Here is a 21,951-nt window from a genome sequence, read left to right on the forward strand (position 1 = left end):
TTAGATCTCTCGTATTGTACCTCGTTACAATGGGGAACGTTTTCCAGAGCTATTACGTTGGCGATAGGGTTACGTACACCCTTCGATGAGTAGTAGGTACGACGTTGAAAGGTGCTGTTACGCCTGCGAGTGGAATTAGTCTTCACCATACTAGACTGGAGCCTAAGTATTTGATCGATTGGTTAAAGAAAAGAAAAGAAAAGAAAAGAAAAAGAAAACAGGTGAGATAGAAGAAGAAGAAGAAATACGTGAATGAATTTTAACTAACGATAAATAAGTATGTTCGTCATTGACTATTTTTCCCGTTCGATTTATTCGAATTAAGGGATGATTTACCGTTAAGAAAAAACTGACTTGTGTATCCTGGTGGTGTCTACGAATTATATCCCCTTTAAAGGGAGAAAATCCACGAGATCTCTTAGCGAGGCTATCGTGGGGTCTCTCTTTCTCTTTTTTTTTTTCGCTCTTTCTCGTACAGGTGGAGAACTCAATTCAGGGAGGGTTTGCTTGCATTTTCATTGTTTCGCCACGGTGTTGGCTACACGTCGTCGCCGTCGTCGTCGTCGTCGTCGTCGTCGTCGTCGTCGGGGCTCGCTGAGAGAGTGAAAGAGTCGAGCAGAAGGGGGGAAACAGAAGGAGTTGGTAGAGTAGTAGAAGGGGTAGAAGAGGGTAAGCTAATCGTTGGGCCTGTAGCCCGAGGCGGTTGCATTTTTAAAAAACACCATCACCAGCAACGGCAGCTACGATGCTAGGAATGGCGCCTCTTATGAGAGTGACGTGTACATTTTCTTTCTTTCTCTCTCTTTCTCACTCAGTTTGTCGAATGAACGACCCGCATCATCCATCCTTCTTCCACTCGTTACATTGTGCCGATAGAAACGCACCATGTGCAACGTCCAACACCCTCGTCGTCCTAGCCTCAAACTCACCCCCGGTGTACTCTTTCCTGAAAGATCCAACCGTGAAAGTACGCCACGCTTTATTTATATCCATTCACTCGACGACGAGAGTCTCCTGATAGGACACGAGCTCTAGAGATTCTCAAAAAAAAAAGAAAAAAATATTCTTTTCTTTCGTTTCTTTTTCATTCAGAAGAGAAATCCTGAAATAAAGATGAACAAATTCATTTTATTTCTACCGGTTGGTGGAATAAAATTGGCAGCCAGCCCCCCCCCCCGCTACCTCATACCCTATTGTTTTTTCTTTTCCATCAAAAGGATATTTTTTATTGAAATAATATACGATTCTTTTTCTTTTATATTTATTATCCCTTTCTTTCTTTTTAGGAAGCTTAGAAATGACTTTTATTCGAAAAGAGATTAAACTTTCTCGGAACAAGTTTCAATTAAATAAATTAATCTTTAGCTTTAGGGATTTCTTGATTTTTTAATTTTTATGAAAATAGTATTTTCACCTTCCTTCCTTCCTTCCTTCCTTTTCCTTCTCTACTTATTTTCTCGACTAGGAATTTGTATATTATAATGAGTATTTTAGGTATTTTATTTTCATACTAATTGTAAGAGTACTTCAGCTTAAAAAATTCGATCGTTTTTTTTTCTTTTGATTTTCAGCTCACTTTGCTTTTCTGAGAAATATACAACGGGTTTTGTGTATTATTATTTTCATAATTGCGGTATCGTGAGACTAGAAAAATAAAAATCCTTTCTTCCTTCTTCTTCTTCTTTTTTTTTTTTTTACTTCTCACGAAAATTAGAAAAGAGATTCCCTACGCGTTTGTGAATTTAGAAGAGAAACTTGTTCGAGGATATAATAAACAACACGCTCGATCTTGGTCGATCTTCTTGGAATTTATGATCGCCCATTCTCATAATTACTATAGTTAGATAGACCGCAGGGCGATAATCTCGAGGGACCAAGCGTGAGCTCCGATCCGAGCAGGTACGTGCTACGAAAATCGTTGCGTGATCGTTCTCAAAAAAGACAAATCTATCAAATCGTTCCACTTACTCGTAAATTCGTTCAGAAAAATCATTTCCATTCACGGTCTAACATAAATTCCAAAGAAGATTTATTCGGAAGGATTGAGAAAACAAAATCTACGAGAATTTCGATGGTAGTTAAAGAGGATTCATATTCTATAGGGTGACACCTTTCGACTTGGTTAATTTTAGGATCGTTCTGTAAAACGACGAGTGAACGCGATTAATGGCCCGACGACGAGAACGTTGTGTTCGAGAATGGAAGAATAAGAAGACATACGTAAAGGTAAGAGAGAGAGGGAGAGAGAGAGAGAGAGAGAGGAAGAGAGGAAGAGGGAAGATAAAAAGGCAGGACAGAAGGGGTGGGAAAACGAAAAGAAAGGAGCACCCTACCACGAAGAAAGCAAGGGTTGAATGCAGGAAGACTCCACCTTTTAATTAATTACGCTTCTCTTACTAATTAACCTTGCACGTTTTCACTAATTAGTTGTGCGACTCGAAGAGAGCAAGCGAGAGAGAAAGAAAACAAGTTTAACGTATATACACCTATATATATATATATATTTTATTATGTATATATATATGCATTATATATGTATAAGTACGAGAAGTTGTTCGCGTTACACGAATGCATAGGAACGAAACGAGTCGTCCTCGACTCGAACGAGACACCTGTTCGTCCGAACGACACGAAGAGAGTGCATTCGATGCAACTACGAACATCCAAATGCATCGCCTTAAAAGTGCATCGCGTGCACTTTAGTATCGCGATATCTTTTAAAGTCTGCTCTCTCTTTTTCGCATTTCTGTTTTCCTTTTTTTCTCTCTCCCTCTCTCTTCTTTCTCTTTCTTTCCTCTCTCCACGCGAAGTTATAAATTCTTCCAGAACGTTAGAAATATTTATTCACATAAACGCACACATACGTATCGACGGTATTTCGGTAATAGAAATAAAGTAAGCAATTAAATGTTTAAATAAATAGCAATTTCGGGAGACGATAAGACAAGCGGAAAATATGAAATATTATAACGTTCCGTAATAACAAACAAATTTGCGAGACCGAAGTTTTAAGACGGTAAAAGCGGTATTCAAATATCCCGCCACTTATTTTTATTCACTCACCGAAATATTCAAGCAAGCATCGCCGGAGTGCACCCGATATTTCGCTGATTCATCCAGCGAAATTATGCGAACGGAGGCGAGTAGCGGAAAAGGTTCGTTCGAACGTACGAGTCTAGACCTTCGGTGTATTTGCAAACCATTAATTCTTTTGGTAGAACGACGACTACGACTACAAAACGAGAGAAGATACACGAATCCGTGATGCGAATGATGATACGCTTTCGATATTCGGAAATCAATGCGATTCGAACACCACCTCCTCCTCCTCCTCCTTCTCCACCAAGATTCGTTGCATAGACGTATGGGGGACGATCGTTTTCGCGATCATTTCGAAATCGATTCATTTATGTATTCGAGTCTATACTCCTAAATTGTTATTTTTTTTTTCTGTGTCCTACCTTTTCCTTTTCCTTACTTTTTCGTTCGTTTCGCATCGGGAAAATTTGATACGAGAATTCGAATTCGCATTGGTAAAACAATCGATACGTTTGAATAGGATGATTTTCAACGTGTCGATTACTTTTAATGATTATAGTATAATACTTTCTTTCTAATATTATGCGATAATAATTATAAACTATGAAATTTTTTCTTAACTTAGGGGAAAACAAGGATGGACAAATTAGAACAATTAGGGACGTTTTAATTGTTATACTATACTGGAAAGAATAGATCGAAACTTATCGGAAACTCGATAAAGTACTGGAGGCCGTTAAATATCTCGCGTTCGGCTCAATTTCGTGCATCCGCTCGAAAGAGCCCATCGTGTTCGACCCTTTCTAGAAGCAAGAGGAGAACACGTATATACCTACTGGTTGGTGGTAGTGGTTATATACCTACTACCATCTATGTAAGAGAATGAGAGGAAGGATAGCAGCAGTCATTGTGAACGACGTTTCGGATTCCCAGCTCACGAGAATGCTCGCTTTTGTTTGACGCGATGCGCGTTCTCTTCTTCATCGTCATTCGTACACCTCCGTGTCTCTCTTCCTGATTCCGCTTCGCGCTACCTATCAACCCCCTTTACAAGGGGGTCGCTTCCGTGAAACGAGGTGTCTACGATGACGTTCGCACTGCATTTTCTATTCTCGAAGGGACAAAATTTTAATAAGAAAAAAAGACACAAAAAAATGATCAAAAGATAGTAGACGAATTTTCATCACTTTTTCTTCCTTTAATTATTTTTCGAATACAAATACAAAGTACCCGTTAGAAGGTACCTCGCGACGGATGATAAGAAATACGATTAAATAATAATATTGGAAGATTGAGAGGTATTAGAAATTTAAAAATAATCATGAAAAAAATAAGAAAAGAAAAACAAGGAAAGATTGGAAGTACACACATGGCTGGTCACGCGAAATTCCGGCAAAAGTTTTGTCCAAAGTTTGGACGTAAACGTTGACGTTGCGATTCCTTTCATCTTGCGGATTGCATGGACCAAGGAAGCCTATAATAGTTACCGAAACGTATTTCGAGATAGTATCTTCTCCGTGCTCCGGTTTTTCTCTTTTTTTTTCCTTCTTCCTCTCTTTCAAGTTTCTTCCGTTTTTTCTTTTTTCTTTTTTTATTTTCATCCCTCTTTTTACTCGTTTCGTTTCTTTCGTTATTATCTTTTTTTTCTCTCTCTCTTTCCCTTTCTCTCATTCTTTCTGCCTTTTTCATTCCACCGTTCTAGATAACTACGTACTGTTTGATTCATAAGACGATTTGTCTGTTTGTTTAAGTTACTTCATTGTAAGATTTCTAAAGACTTTCTTTTGCCGAAATGTGATTCGTTTAATAATAACATTGCGACTCGCTTCTTAAACTTCTTTCCTTTTTATTCTTGTCTTATAATTAGTATTTTTATTAAATAGTATTATCGAACAATCTTATCTTGGAAAAGAGTAAAGTCCTCTTAATTTTAATAATAATAATAATATAATAATAATAATAATTATTATTATTAACCGATGTTATTATTTAAAAAGCATAAAAAAGGGGGGGAGGGGTGAAATGGTTTTAATTAAAAATGCATCGACATTCGAGTGTTCCGCGTTTTTCCGATTAAAAGTTTACTTTTTTAAAGTTTCCACCAATATAGGATTCATCGAGTGGTCCTCGTAATTGCAATATACGTTTGATATGAAATATTTTCTCTATCGTTGGGGAAAAAGATTTAATTTCATTTTCGAATTATATTCTTTTTGTTCTATCTCGTTTTCCGTCTATCACATAAATACAAATAACTTTTGAAGTATTCGATGAAAAATTAATATTCGATAAAATTATTTGAAAAAAAAAGAAAAAAAAATACAGTTAATTCTACGAAAGGATAATTAAAGTATAATTAACAAAGCGATAACGACTTTGATCGATAACGACTTTGATCGTTTGTTTAACAATTAATTTTCTAATATATATAGGTAAACGAACGAACAATATTTGCCGTTCAAACAAAGCTCCTCCTCGGTTTTATCGGTACAGTGATCGTCGATAGGGTTGTGTTGCGTTTAGATCAAACAGCACCGACGAAACGAATCTAATGACGAATTTGATAAAAGCTTCGAACGAGACTGGAGCCTCGTTGAGGTTGCGCCTCGATAACGCATCGATAACTCGAATCGCTCAATCGTTCGATTATTGTATCCTCTTGATTGCGAGGAGAGGAAGTAAATACGCAGATACGCGTATATGTATGATGATATATGGTCGGTGAACGATATCTACCGAGTGTTTCAATAAAATAAACACTTACAATGTATTCAATCGAGAGATAGAATTTATTTACACGACAATAATATTCAATATTAATAGATTATTTTTCATTTTACTCAACAATCCGACGTAATAAAACAATTTTTTACGTATTTAGGAAGAAATGAAAAAGAGAAGGAGGAAATAGGAAAAAATTTGGTATTAAATCCCAAGTGGGTAGAGTTTTAAAAATAATTGCTACTTAGGTGATTCACTCGGTACACGTTAAGGGTCATGTCGGGATGGACCCGTTGAATCCATCAAAATTTCTCAAGTACATTTCTACCGCTAATAAATCTTAAGTATTATACGCGAGGGGCCAACTCTTGAGTTGCAGACGATGCCAGTATTTCTTACAGCCCTATAGTCAACCAAGGTATCCAGCTTTTCACGAATCAAAATAATTACCAAGAGTATTCTCTCTCCCTCTCTCTCTCTCTCTTTCTCTACTTTCCTATCTTCTTTCACCCTTTCTCACCATTTCTCTATCTCTCTTTCTTTCTCTCTCTGTTTTTGTATTCCACGTAGGGTGGTTTTGAAGATTGGTACTCGGAGCACGTTCGCAATACACTTACTCCCCTTGCATCCACCTTCTTACTCTCTCTCTCTCTCTCTCTTTCTATTTCTCTTTCTCTTGTTCCATCTTTCTCTCTTCAGCTTCCGAATTAAACTATTTGGAAGCAAATGAGAATGTACGTACGCCTATATTGTTCTTCGATACCCACAATGGGATGACTAATTACTATTCAAGAGGTAGTAGCCTCCTCCTGCATCATTATACTTGGCAATCCGACAATGATGATTCTCCTGTTCGATCAATCGATCTGTAAGATCGATCTATGTACCACCTATACGCGAATCGTGCTTCGTGCTTTCTGATTTATGAGTATTAACGTGAAACAAAGATAGATACGTAAATACAGAAAAAGAGAAAGAGAGAGAGAACGAGAGAGAGAGATTGAGTGAGTTATGGGGAAAGGGTACGAGAGATACTATGGAAATAAAAGAAAAGGAAAGTAGATGAGGAGAGGACAATCGCGTAAAAAGCACGAACGCTTTCGACGACGAAATAATTAAAAGCACCGGGGCGATGAGGCAACGCGCCTTTTTTAGCGGCTTCGTTTTAGAGCACCTGTTTCTCTTCCTCTCTCTCTCTCTTACTCTCGTACTCTTTCTCTTTCTGTGTTTCAATTTCTTTTATTTTTTTGTTCTTTTTTTTCTTTTTATTTCTCTTTTTTTTTTTTTACTTTTTTTTCTTTTTTTTTTTTATGTATTTTCTGGCTCCTCTGCCGAGCAGAAAACGAGCCGCATTTCACGTTTTTCAACGAGTACACTCGGCCCCGTTCACTTTGACACGTACCCGGAAATATCACTTTCGATTTTAACGAAATTTTACAGACGATTTACCTGCCTAGTAGTCATCCATCCATACACGCATTATGCTATATATATATATATGCTTGTGTTGAAAAATTCAGTTTAAATATAGTAAAGTAGAAAATATCTTTTCAGTGGATTTGTGCTTTGGTGTAGCTATCGAAGCGATTAATTCATTATAACTTTGTTTCGTTTGTACTCCTTTTTCTTTTTTTTTCCTTTTTTTTTTTTAATTAAAATTGGTCCTAGTTAACCATTTCATACGCGATTATCCATAATCGTATGGTTGAACCAAATAAATATTCCATTCGTGTTTATTCTATATACTGTTGTACTTTTAATTACGAACGGGTTGAATAGTTTGGCCCAAAGTGAGACTCAATTCAAACAACAGACAGACGTAAAAGCTCATTTCACGTGCGAGAACCGTAGCCGTGGGACGTGTCGATTTACCTGTCTGTTTGTTGCTTAGCTAAAGGGCCAGCCAAGTTTCCTCGTCGATGTCTCGACAGTTTCGGTTGGAGGAGACCTAGCTAGCGCGTTGCTCGAAATAGATAAGAAGCCAACAGGAATAAGGATGGAAGGAAGGAAGGAAGGAAGAAGAGAATGCTTATGGTGGTGGCGTGTAACCTACGACGAAGACGACCTACGAATTGGGAGGGGTTAAAAAGAGTCAGAGGGTGAGAGAGAGAGGGAACGGAGGGTTGCGAAGGTACCAACCTTCGCAGGCAACCGTTAGATAAAGAGAGAGAGAGCGAGAGGGGTGGGGTGGGGAGGGTGGGAGAGGTAGAAGGGGACGGAAGGGGAAAGACCAGGATGCAGGGTGGCTCCGTTCGGGGGTCGGTCGTTGCCATGGGGATGGTTGGAAAGGGAGGAGAGGAGAGGAGAGGGTCGGTCGATGCAAACGCACCATAAAGTTTTATGGCTCTCCAGAACTGTACCTATCCGCCCTCGTCTATGCTGGCTCTGGGTCGTCTCTCCCTTTCTCTCCCTTTCTCTCTCTCTCTCTCTCTCTCTTTATGTCTATCTGTCTATCCGTCTCTCTTTCTTTTTTCCTTTTATTCCCAACTAGAAAATAGTTTACTTTTCTTATTTCTCCTTTCTTCCTTTCTCGACTATTTTATTGTTCAACTGTTTTATGATTCTTATTTATTATTAGCATTATACTGTGATAATACGTTTATATACAGTAGTATATTGTATTCGTCTTCCTTTCTCGTTTAGTTTGGCTTTTTTTATTTGAAAATTTAAGTTTTTCATTATACTATTCGATCGTGGAAATAATTTTCATACACTTTTTTTATTATTATTATTATATTATTTTAAATACGGAATTACAAATATTAGAGAGCATGGGTTATGAAATTTGATGCTGATCGAATAAATAGTAGTAATAGTGAAAAATGATATAATATGGTTTCGCACTTCTTAATCGCAACGCGATGGAAAAAATAAGTTAAATATGATCTCTGCCTTCTCTTTTTTATTTCTCTTTCCGATTAAATATGTAACGAGCATCGTCCTCTCTCTCTCTCTTTCTCTCTTTTTCTTTCGCATCGGAAAATCAACGCTCGTTAAAATCTCTCCTCGGTAAAGTCTCTCTCTTCGCCGAGTCGTTTCTCATAATTATGGGATGTATCATAAGTCAAGTTCTTCTTTCGACAACGAAGGAAAGCAAAAGGTTGGAAGTGAATTCGTCTGGAAGGAGAAAAGCGTAATCGATATCTCGACGAGTCGGAGTGCATCGACGATTCTCTATTTTTCTCTTTCTTTCTTTCTTACCCGCGAAACTCGAATACTAAATTCGTCGGAGGCGAACATTGTCGTCCTGAGTTTTATTAAGAGAGAGAGAGAGAGAAAGAGCGAGGGAGGAAAAGAACTCGAAAGAACAAACGAATATTCTCTTTTTTTCTTACTCTTTATTCTGTTTTTTTTTATTTCTGTAGTTTCGCCCACGTTGACAACAAAATTCGCGAGAGAATTGGAACTATTTATGCGGAAAGTTTTCCCAACCCTTTCGATGATCGATGAAATTAAGTAAATGCGGTTCGTAGATTGTAATTGAAAAATTTGTTTTTCAAAACATTAGCTGTCTTTATTTTTATCGGATATATTTTATTTCTAATATTTCATTTAATATATTAAAAGTAATATTATTTATATATTAAAGTTGAAATGAATTTGTTGTCATTCGGGGATCGACAAGATAACTCGTCGCATAATTCGGTGCATAATTCGGTGCATAATAATTCTGGCCAATTGAAGAGGTCGTAATTGGATGTAGGAGAAGTTCGCGACACAAATGTTAATGCGATGAGGATAGGTGAAATATAATAGTAGAAAACACGATATCAAGTTAGTGAGCTGCGAAAACAAAGGGTTAAAGAGCGTGAGAATTCGTCGATCCGTAGCATCATCGATTTTTAGTTTCATCTCATTGTTACGAGAATGCAGCTGGTTGAGTGCTCGTGTCACGAGTGGTATCTCTGTTTTTTCATACGACCAGTGTTTTATATGTCTACTATACCCGTTGAATTTATGTGTATGCATATATATATGTATATATATGTGTGTGAACTCATGTGAACACACGAATGTTGAATGTATGAACGAAGTATACGAACGAAGTATATATGAACGTTGAATGTTTGCGTAAACATGAATGTTAAATGTACGTCTGATGTATATTCGAGTTATGTATCAAGTATATGGACGTTGAATCTATGTTGGATGTACATTAAGTATTTATATAGTACATGAACGTATCTATGAAGATAAACACGCACTATATATACAGATATATAAATTTAAGAAGAAGTATATTACATATACTTCTACATATAGAAAATATACTAATGTATATCGGACGTATATCGCATAAAGTAAGTATATGGTATACTATGAAGTACATTAAAACATACTTTATGCATACTATATGCATTATAAATTTTATTTCTATAAAAAAACATTGACATATTCAAAAAAAAAAAGAAAGTATACGTTTGCATGGGACGTACTTCGAAAGTAGATAAGCATTTCTTTGTCTCTTCTCCTGCTTACGTGATACTCATTATCAAATTAGTTCACTTCTTCTCTTTTCCTATTCCTTTTTCGTAGTTAACGGTCCCTATAGGGAAAGAACATGAGAAGTGGAAGGGGTTGGAGGACCTCTTTCGACACGACATAATCCACTAATAATTCAACGAGACTAGACGCGCCTCTCTATCCATCTACCTTTCTCTCTCTCTCTCTCTCTCTCTTCCACTCTTTCTTTCTCTTCTGTATTCTCTGGAGCTTTGGAGAGAGAAAAGCACGTGGTTTGTTTGCACGCCTAGGATAAACACAGAGCTCGGTGGCGGAACCGCATCGTCGTCTCGTTCCACGGAAAACGACAGCCATGTTCGTATACGTACACACACACACAGATTCAGCATATATGTAGATATATATTTACACACAGAGGCACTATTCTAACCCTTGATATTCCGCTTCTACTCGCCACCGAAACTTCCTTTTTCGGTGTTACAAGCTTTGGCATCGTCCTTTTCGGCGGTCTTCTTTCAAGTTCTCGCCAAAAGTTTCATACACACGAAGCTTCACTTTCGTTGATGCGTTTACAATAACGCGTGTAAATGGTCTCCCGGGAACGTCCTCTCTCTCTCTCTCTCTCTCTCTCTTGTTCAAGCGTAGAAGCGTAAAAGCTCGAGCTTCTCGACGAGCATTTAAATTAATCGCGAGAGCGTCGAAATGGTCACCGACGAGCAGCAGCGTAAAGTTTTTCCGCTTTGTACGAGAGGGTTGTTAGAAGAGGACAGAAAAGGAGGAAAAGAAGAAGGAGAAGAAGGAGGAGGAAGATACTTTGAGAGAGAGAGAGAGAGAGAGGAGAGAAAAAGAAGAGAAGAGTTTAACCCTTTGGCGGGCGTAGAGAAGTGTCGAAAGTCGGGAACTTCCAAAGGAATGAAAAGACCTCGATGACTCTTCGTGGGACGTCAAGATCGAGATCGTTTTCTCGCGTCTGGATTTCGTCAATAATGACGACGTCAAAGAACGGATTGGTTTATCGCAAGCTTCTATATCCAGATGAAAGATACAATAAGAGACGTTTTCGAAAGGCTTTTATCATTCTCGATTCCAAATGGAATGGATTTACTTTCGTGTTTTTGTTTTTTTTCATGAGAAAAAAAAGAAAGGATAAAGGGAATACAAAAAATCAACGCTTTACCGATCGAGGTAGTTCAACCGCAGATTCTACTAACAGATTCTAATAAGATTCTAATAACTAATTTATATTTTCGTGTATTAATAAATGACTGTTCATCGCACCACGTCAATTGATTAATAAGCTACCGGGCCGTGAAAAAAAAAGCCTATTAATAGACTAGCGGTCGGTAAAGTGTTAATATTTTTGAAATTAACTAAAACCGTTATGTAATTAACTAAAAGATGTTATGTTACAACATGTAATCAAACACTACTTCTAACCCGTCCAAATTTCCTAAGACACCTATTTTAATAGATTAGAATAATTTTTAGAAAGTATAGCAGTAGTAGAGAGAAAGAAAGAGAGAATATGTATAGTAGATAATTTGTTATTTCAATAATCAGAATATGAAAGGAAACATATTAATTTGGTAAACCTCGGGGAGTTCCCTTTCGTGGAAATAAATCTTCAAAAAAGACGACCGACAGACAGACCGGCGATGAAGAAGCTTCTTAGGTTTATTTTCGAACGACAGGCCGCGCCAACGAATTGTATATTTATCGAGGAAACAATTCGCCGAACTTTTACTACATTTAATTCCGTCCTCGTTGGAGGTTCACGTACATCGAGATACTGGGTGGTCCATGGATGCTACTACGCGCTTCTTCTTCTTCTTCTTCTTCTTTAAGCTTCTTCCTTCCCCTTTTTCTACGGATATGTCGACAACGACGATTAACATCGACTTTGTCTTCCCCGAATACGATTACTTTCTTACCAAATTATTCTATTCTTTGAAACTTTACCCCCGTTGCAAGAAATCATTGCAAAGATAGTCGTCCGATTTGTCGTTCATATTTTTTTTCTTTTTTACAACTTGAATATCAACTTGTTATATACAATTTGGCCGTAATTAACATTGAATTTATTTTAATCGATGGTCGAACAAGTTCAATTATTAGATCACATTTTCGTCATTTAGGCGTACACGTGGTACGATACAAAGTTAGGTAGTTTTTATTCGTCGGACGGATTCAAGGTTGGAAACTCCGGAAGTGCAGCTGCTATCTATTTCTCTTTCTCTTTCTCTTTTTCTATCCCCTTCTTTCTTAGGTCACGCGAAATTTATACGAAAGTTAATCTCGTCTTGCGAGCTTGTAGGACCTGGTCGAAACGAAGGAGAAACGTGTAAAAGGAGTAGGATGGTACGTGTACGATGATAATAATAAACGTTCCTCTTTCTCTCTCTCTATCTCTCTCTTTCTTTCGTACGCGCGTACACACGCTCGTTCACTCTTCTCTCCATCTTTCTCAACTTCAATCCTTCTTTCTCGCAGCATATGCGGGACCGTGGCGGTGCCTTTGATCTCTCGCTTCGTTTGTGCATTTAAACACGGCTTTCCGAGTAGTAGAGAGGAGCCTAAGAGAGAGAGAGAGAGAAGATGAGAGCGAGAAAAGCGACTCGAGTGGTCGGGCAAAATCTCGTGCAGACCTCAGAGACGCAAAGTGAGTTTCGCGATTACAAACGAGCCCTCCTTCTTACTCTTTACCATCCCTTCGACGTCCACCTATCTTCCCCCTCTCTCTTTCTCTTATACACCCTTCCACTTTTTCTCTACTTTGTCACTCTTTATTGCTGGCATCGTAGCAGTACCCTTCGAATATCCGCTTTTTTCGAGGATAACTCCTCAAGATGAATGCTCTTTAATGGACTCAATGCCGTGGAAATATTTTACGCTGGTTCCATTTTCGGTTATATTTCGAAAACGAACCTTTCAACGTTTCCGGATAAATAAATGCTAGGGAGATTGATTAAGTCGGACAACGAATCGATAATATAATCCGTGTATTTATATTTCATTTGGAATGAAATCTAAAATAAGAAAATATCAAAATAAATCATTCGGTTAGATTATCTCCCTCCCCCCCCAAAAAATGAAATGATTTTTCATTAGAAATATGCTATAGTTAAAGGTGCATCTATTTGGAATTATTTCTACGTCTGTGGATGGAAATAAAGTTCGCGTTATAAAATATAGAAGGCTGCTGCTGGTAGGAAACACGTTAAAAAGAATACTCGTGAAGAATCAATGACTCACGAGACGTCGTTAGCCAAATTAATCTCGAAAGTGATTCTCCCTTCTCCTCGGACGATCAATCGTTGGGATTCGAATAGCTTGCTGAGTTGGGATTAAGTTCGTACGTGTATATGTTCTTCGGATAGAGCTCGTTTTTCGTTCTTCCTCATGTCGAAAGGGTTACCTACCATCCTTCTACCAGAGGTGTGCGATAAAAAGTCGATGATGGCAACAGCTTGCCATGGGTTCAAGTAAAAGGATTGGACGGTTATGGCGGAGGGCCAGTCAACCGTTAATAATGCTACCTCAGGGAAACTTCGCGTAGAGTCAGTAGTCCTCATCGTCATCATCCTCTTCTTTCATTTTCTTTTTCTTTTTCTTTTTCTTCTTCTTCTTCTTCTTCTTCTTCGTCGTGGTCTACCTCGACGTCATAGTCCTCTACCTCGTTGTCGCCATTTTACGGGTAACCAGACATCCATGTAAAGTAAATTCTCATCGCATTCGTTTCGTACTTTCTCTCGCGTTTTTTTTTTTTTTTCTTGTTCTTTCTTTCTTTATTTCTATCTATCTTCTTCTCTTCTTGTCCTCGCTCTTTCAAAACGTATCTCCTGAATCGATGTGCTACGCTGCTTTCGCGTGAATTCAGTGCTCGTCGAGGATTCGACTGAAAGGAAGATTGGAAAAAAGAAAATAAAAGAGAGAGAAAGAGAGAAGAGGAGACGTTCGCGAGAGAGTTTCCCGATACATCGTCTGTAATTAACGAGACTCGTCTCTATTCCCTTCTTCTTCTTCTTATTTTCTTTTTTTTCTTTTACTTTTCTTTTTATATACGGTGAATCTTACTTATTCGGATAAAACGATCGTACAAATTATATTTTTCTATTAACACAATATTTACGAACTTGTGAAAGCTTATTTGTATTTTTTTTTCTTTTTTTTAATTGTGCCCATAATTATGAAAGTGGTCTAAGTCAAAATTAAAAAAAAAATAAGTTTATTAGTTATTTTACACTACATTATTTGAAACTTAATTAATTCAATGTAATTTTCACGATATTGTCAAAAATGAACGACGAAAAAGAAGACATTTATTTATAATTTGAAAAGTCGACGATATGACAGGTGAGAAAAAAACAGAAGGAACTTTTTCTCTCGTTCGAATAAAAGGAAGGAAACCCCTCACGCGTTGTCCAAACGCGTCACTCCGATCTTCCCAAACTCATCCGATGACAAGTCCTTAACCTTCTACTCGCGTGTCTTCTTACTAACCAAGGTATCGAGTTCGGTTTCTCTTAAAAGGAACACGAAAATCTATATGTATTACAAGCTGAGGGATTACTTACGAAATAAAATAGAAAGACAAAATAAATAAAACGTCTATTTGCGAAATATGAGACGGGAAAAGAATCCAATCGGTTCACGCGAAAACAAATAATATGTTTACAATTTTACAAAATTATAATCAAACTGACGTCAAATAAAACAAATTTAATCGAATAAAATATAGGATGTATACATATACAAAGATAGAAATTTTGAGAGAAATCATGTAACAAAAGTGCAAAGGAAAAAGTTAAATGTGAAAAGAGAGTACTAGAGAAAAGTCATAAAGCTAGTAAGTTTTCTTTTGTTTCTCTCGGTTTTTTCTCTCTTTTCCTTTTTTTCTTTTTTGGTTTGTTTTTTTTTTGTTTGAAGGAATTATATAGCGAGCGTCCGTCTAGACGCAACCCTGTCGAGAGAAGACTCCGCAGGTTGGACAAACGAAATGTACGGATGGACGATTGCAAGAGGGGGGCGTTAGGAAAGAGGGTGGGAAGAGGGTGGGAAGAGTAGCTTGGCGAGCAGGTGAGGAGAGGAGAGGAGAGAAGGAGGAGAGGATTCTGCGCTCGTCCGTGTGCCTCCATGCTACCGATCTTTTATTTAGTTCGATTAAATCCGTAGCGAGCCATCCGTTTGGTTTTATTCCCATTTCCAGGTCCTCTCTTCTCGATCACGTTCAAGCAAAAAGACACTAGGACGAAATCGAGCTGACATTCTCAGGCATCAGTCCTGATTTTCTTTCTTTCATTCTTTCTCTTTTTTTTTTCATTTTCTTTCCCTTACGGTACTTTTATTTCTCCTTCAATTTCGCCTTAGATCTCCTTCTCCTTCTTCTTCTCCTTCTTCCTCTTCTTCTTTTCGTCCACAAGAAATCGTTTTACCTCGAACATTTTCTCGTTAACGCGGTATTGGACACGACCGGAACCATTTTCTTCCCGTTCACATTTCTATCTTATTTTCTTTTCAATACTCATTTATAATTCATTTGAAAGTACGTCGATTCGATGAAAACTTTGATCTCATATTTGATTATAATAAAATATATAATAGATCGAAAGAGAATGATTAATTCTTCTCATTATATTCCATAGATATATTTCAAAGAAAAATTCGGGTAATTATATTATTAACCGTTTCATTGATTTGCGATTAATTAAATTGACATTTTTTGTCTTTGATTTCAGGGATAAGCGAGGCAAGCGTGCAACTGCAGCAACCAAAATTGCCATCACCCATTCAGGTCGGTGGCGAGGTCGAGCTACGGTGTCACGTCGATGGATCCGGAGACATGAAATACGGCTGGTTCAAGTTAGTTATAGAACTTTAGCTATTCCGTTCGCCGTACATGTCGGCGCGTAATAAACGTTGGGGCCAATAATTTCTCGAAAAGCTGCGATGAGAGGGAGAGAGAGAGAGGGAGAGAGAAGAGAAAGACAGATAGAGTAGATAGATAGAGTGAGTAACAGGCAGGTAGAAAGAGAGAATGATGGTGCGGTGCTGGGACAATGCAAACGTGAACCTAATTTGCTTGGTAACTGACACCAGCATTTATGGCACCGACCGTGAATTACTTACGAAGTGACACTCTTAGTTTCAACGTGTCCATCAACCGATCTTTCACGAGCCAACCTTCCCGACTAAATATTTTTTCCCAATAATTGGAAAGAGTTAAAGTAAAAGGGGTCTCTCTCTCTCTCTTTCTCTTTCTTTCTTTCTTTATTTATTAATTTGTATCTTTTTTTTACGAGATAGACAAATTCGAATTTCTAATAATAATTTTACTCCTAGTTTAGATTTTCATTATATAGTGCAAACAATTATTATAATAAATTATTAAAATAGGTGTCTTAGGAAATTTGAAAATTAGGAATCTTGTTCAACAAGATCAAAAGTAACGTTCAAAAAGAATTTCTAACCCGTCCAAATTTTCTAAGACACCTATTTTAATAATTTTATTTTCTGGACAAGATAAAAACAAATTAAATTATAATAAATATTTAGAAAAATATATGTATGTATATTAATTTGTTTAGGAACAAAGTCAGCTTAACGAAAAGCGATCGGCTCGAAATAAAGAAAAAGAGATTGCACATACATCGCGTAATGCCAGAAGACAGCGGAATGTACACTTGCGTTGCGCAAAACGAAGCTGGTTCATCCCCCATTAGCGATAGTTACCCTCTGGTGGTTACCGGAAACGAGACGGCTACGATCAAACTTGTCCCAAGGAATTTGATTGTAAAACGTGGCGAGCCAGCGGTTTTTGATTGTTTCTTCGAGGATGCTGACGTTGTCCAGTGGTTTTTTAATAATATGGGACCGGTAGAATCGGACGAAGAAAAGACCGTTTACGAAAATGGCACCCTTCAGATACGCGTCGCTGAACTCCGGGATAATGGCTTTTATTCCTGTCATGGGCAAAGGGGTGACACCACGCAAACCTACACGGTCGAATTAAAAATTGCTTGTAAGATGTTCGTTATTTCTTCGTTTATTTCATTGCGATTATCCGTAGAATTTGTGATCGCACATTTTGTGCTACTAGTATAATACGTGGGTGTTGTTAAATGGATCATAATTTTCTAATAGATCGAATATATACTACCACGAAGATCCATTTAAATGAATCATAATAAGCTTCTAATCTCGACGATAAAAATTCGGCATTTGTCAATCTATCCATTCATTCATATCTCTTTTAGCTCTGAATAATCTCTCCGCGGCATCATTCGAACCCACTTTACCGAATCAAGTGGCTATAGTCGGCGAAGATCAGGAATTACAAGTAAGCTGTTTGCAACCCTGTGGTGTGCCGACTCCTAAGGTTTATTGGAGAGATCCCAAGGGACATATTATAAGCGACACAGGTCCCATTCGCGTCCAGGACAATACCCTCATTATTGCGAAAGCTCAAATAAACGAGGACGACGGAAATTATACTTGCGTGGCTGAGAATCTGGCTGGTGAGACGGACATGTCCGTACAAGTGGTCATATCAAGTGAGTTTGACATTGAACATTTTACCGATCGTTTCAAATTAGCCTAATTGATTGAATTAATTTGATAATAATTAATGGAAATTATATTCCCGTTAGCTCGACCAACATTGTTGAGTTCGCCGGAATCTTTAAGCGTGATGGAAAGTGAACCAGTTACAATGACTTGTTCCTATTCCGGCATGGAAGCACCCGTTACGCACGTTCGATGGTTCAAAGATGGCGAACCCTTAAAAGAAACCGGTGGACCAACGAGACATCGGGTGACCGATCATCACGGTAACGTCACCTTACACTTCAAAAGCGTTGACCTATCGGATAAAGGTATCTACGCTTGCGAGATCGAAACTAAAGGCTTCATACCGATTTTCTCCGATCCTGCTACCTTAACCATCGAGGAAAAGCTTAAATTTTCCCCACCGCCCGTAAACAAACGTCTAGAACTTGGATCGACGGCTAAAGTTTCTTGCAAAGCTCAAGGTGCTACTAATCCTACGGTTAAGTGGATTAAAGAAGGTAACGGGGAAGATTTTCCAAAACATGTGCAGGATATCAACGGGACGCTTCATTTTAATGGCGTTTTGGAAGAAGACAAAGGTCGTTATACTTGCATAGCTAGTAATATGCAAGGATCGATCAATCATACGATTAACATCGATGTAGTGAGTGAGTAGAAATTTGAAAGAAACTTTTCTACTTTCTATTAAAGCAATATTCAACTTTGTTCTTTCTTGTTATTTGCTTTGGTTAAGAATCGTTCGAGTTATCATAGAAACTATATTGGAGATTGATTTCTTTGAAGATTATTTTTCATATGCAATACTCGTTACAGTTGCACCCAAGTTCACGATTCAACCGCAAAATCCCACCGAAGCGATAGAAGGCTACCCAGTAATGTTGCATTGTGCCGCCGAAGGCGATCCTAAACCTACCATACAATGGGACAAAGACTCCCGTATGAATAATTTGGACAATCCCCGTTTCGAAGTTCTTCCTAATGGAAGTCTTTACATCAAGGAAGTCTATCTTGGCGATGAAGGAAAATACGGTTGCACGGCTGGGAATAGTGGTGGTTTGAAGAGAGAAGAAGTTCAGTTAAATGTGAAAGGTATGGTCTTTCTTGATCTTTCTTGATCTTTCTTTTTCTTTCCGCTCAAAGTAATCTATTCTTTTTCTTGGCTTTCTCAGCTGGCGACAGTTATAGGTCGGATTTGGATTTGGAAGCTGGCGACGATGGCTCGATGATGACAAAGACCGTGACTATCACGCTTAGCGCTGCAGCAGCTTACATGGTCCTCGTTGTTGGTCTAATGTTGTACTGCCGTTATCGGCGTCGCAGGAGGAAGCAACAGTATCTTCAAGAACAAGCCGAAGGTACATATTTGAAACATACTAATCGAATATAATCCTATATTTGGAACGAACAAACATATCATCAAATTTGTATTTCCTTTGAAATTTTCTTCGAATAGAAAAATTAGAGAACGGCGAAGTTCAGGAGGAACAAACGGAATTGAAGGAGACCACCACCACCACCACCCACAAAGCTAATTCTACGAGCAAGAAGAAAGAAAATCGCGATTCTCAAAACAAGAGCGACGGAGCTGACACGGCGCAGAGTCAAAGTAGCAATCAATCGAAGAGATCAAAGTCGAATTACGACAAGATAGCGGTATCGCGAACCAATTTGAAGGAACTTAAGCCGTTGGGTCGAGGTGAGTTCGGTGAGATTTATGCGACCAAGTATCAATTGGACGGGGATAAGGAAAGTCTCGTGATGGTGAAAAGTTTGACTAATACGAAGGACGAGATAGCTTTACAGGAATTCAAACGACACTTGGATCTATTGCACAAGCTCAATCACGAGAATGTTGTTAAATTGATTGGATTGTGCCGGGAAGAGGAACCTGATTATATGATTTTAGAATATACGGATTGGGGAGATCTCAAACAATTTTTGATCGCTTCGAGAAAGGACAACAATAGTAGTCCATCGCACGAGACGAAGCAACCTCGTGCCCCGCAGCTGTCGGTAGCACAGATATTGTCCTTGTCCAATCAGGCTGCCAGAGGTTTGAAACACCTCGCTGACAATCGATTGGTCCACAAGGACATAGCTGCTCGTAATTGTTTGATCGCCAGTAATCTGACCATCAAGATCTCTCTTCCTTGCATGAGCAAGGAACCTTATCATCAAGAGTATACGAAACATCGGAATCACGTCATCCCTCTGAGATGGCTTCCTTACGAAGCCGTCTACGAGGACGAGTATTCGACCAAAAGTGACGTCTACTCTTTCTCTTGTCTCGTATGGGAGATGTTCCATCAGGGCGAGTTACCTTTCAACAAGATGAACGACGAATCCGTGCTGGCTCAGTTGAAGTCTCAAACGCTAACGTGGAAGCCTCACAAAGCTGCCCCACCGACTTTACAGGAACTTCAGGTGCAGTGTTGGGCGAACGATCCGAGAGAGAGGCCAACCTTCGACGAGGTTGTCTCGAAAATAGGTGAAATCGTCGTCGATAGTTGTCTCTAAGTTATTTGTCGTTGTCGTCGTGAAAGAAAAGAAAAGAAAAGAAAAAAACAAAACAAAATACAAGTAACATACGAGCCTCCAAATTAACTGAATACTGCGATAGGGATAATAATTGTGTAAGGCTGGTGTAGGCGCAAACGACGTGATCGAACGTTATGGTTGCTTCGATGTGAAAACAGGAAATAATATAATAGAAAAAACAAAACGAACAAAAAAAAAAAATAACCAAATCGTCCAAGATTGCAAGATCTTAAATGTTCTTTCTCGTCGAGTGTATATAACTTAACGTTTATATCGTTATTTTGATATAAAGATTACTTTACACGGAAACTTTAGAGATATGGTAGAGTGTACTTAAGCTCGAAATTTTTAATATACATTTTTTATTACTGGTTTCACATCGTCGTACTGGCTGTCGTACGTTGAACAAAGATCGATAGGCTTCATCGCGAAAATCATGACTGTCGTTATTAAATAATTAATAGGCCTCGCGCAACGCTTGATATCGATCATATATCTTAGCATGTTGAAGTATATAGAATCATCAGGCCTTTGTGTAAATGGAAACGCTTACTCGCTGATTACTCGTCGAAAAGGTATCGTCGTATTAAAAGCGATACGTCCTCCACTATGATACGAAGATAACATCTCATTCGAGCATCCTTTCGATATACAGGAAGTTCGAGATGATAATAAAAAAAAAAAAATATTCGATTGGTTCTTAAAGCACTTTCATAATAAAAAAAATAAAACCCCAAAAAAATGATTTTATGAACGTTCACGAGGGAATATTTCGATGATTATTTTTCATTAAGAAATCAGCTTTAGAATCTAAGGAATTATTCATCTCTCACTTCCATAATAACATTCTGTATACACGTGGTGACATATTTTAGATAACGAGTATAAAGTATGAAAATGAAAAGAAAAAGAAAAAAAAGAAAGAAAGAAAGAAAGAAAATCTATTCGATGGTCGGCCGTTATGAAGGAGGAATTATTTTACACCTGGCGGCGATGATGCATTAGCCATCGGAATCGCGTAATCGAGGCGGCACGTTTTGCGTGATTGCGAGCGTCGCTGATTAAACTCTTCGCAATCATTATTCGTATTACGGTGTTTTTGTCGCGTCCATTAGATAAGGGTAATGATATTTATTTCTAATTAGGATGTCCGCTCCAATGAATGCTACCGTGTCCAGGTTAAATAATATTAATATTAATATTATTAATATAATAATTAACAAAAATAATAATAATAATAATAATAATAATAATAATAATAATAATAACAATAATAATAACGATAATCATCCATACGAATCCAATACACGTAAACGATATTATACACTTAAATGCAATACTTAGTATTCAATATCAATATGTAATAATTATAATAATAATAATAATAATAATAATAATAATAATAATAATAATAATAATAATAATAATAATAATAATAGGTATGGTCACTACATCGAATACTCTTAAGATAAGTAACTCGATAGGAAAATCGAAGAAAAGTAACGACGCGAACGTTTTTCATCGAAATCATTTTTTAAGAGAAAGCAAGAAGAAGAATGGTCACGAATAATTAAGAAAGTATCGCTATTATGTTATTGCAATTATTATAACGACGAACGCGAT

General features: G+C 37.8%; 1 protein-coding gene across 1 annotated transcript in view; it reads left to right on the plus strand.

Moving 5' to 3' along the window:
• Nucleotides 1-21,226, plus strand: part of LOC122525703 (tyrosine-protein kinase-like otk) — a 39,328-nt gene extending 18,102 nt beyond the window's left edge. Inside the window, exons 3-9 of the mRNA XM_043648626.1 lie at nt 15,960-16,083; nt 16,809-17,242; nt 17,478-17,774; nt 17,871-18,437; nt 18,604-18,879; nt 18,960-19,145; nt 19,244-21,226. Of these exons, the coding sequence (XP_043504561.1) occupies nt 15,960-16,083; nt 16,809-17,242; nt 17,478-17,774; nt 17,871-18,437; nt 18,604-18,879; nt 18,960-19,145; nt 19,244-20,307 (2,948 nt within the window). The 3' untranslated portion in view covers nt 20,308-21,226. The remainder of the gene's footprint in view (nt 1-15,959; nt 16,084-16,808; nt 17,243-17,477; nt 17,775-17,870; nt 18,438-18,603; nt 18,880-18,959; nt 19,146-19,243) is intronic.
• Nucleotides 21,227-21,951: the final 725 nt, after the last annotated feature.

The sequence above is a fragment of the Polistes fuscatus genome, unplaced genomic scaffold (genome assembly GCF_010416935.1).
Source record: "Polistes fuscatus isolate 324 unplaced genomic scaffold, CU_Pfus_HIC Scaffold10, whole genome shotgun sequence".
Taxonomy (NCBI): domain Eukaryota; kingdom Metazoa; phylum Arthropoda; class Insecta; order Hymenoptera; family Vespidae; genus Polistes; species Polistes fuscatus.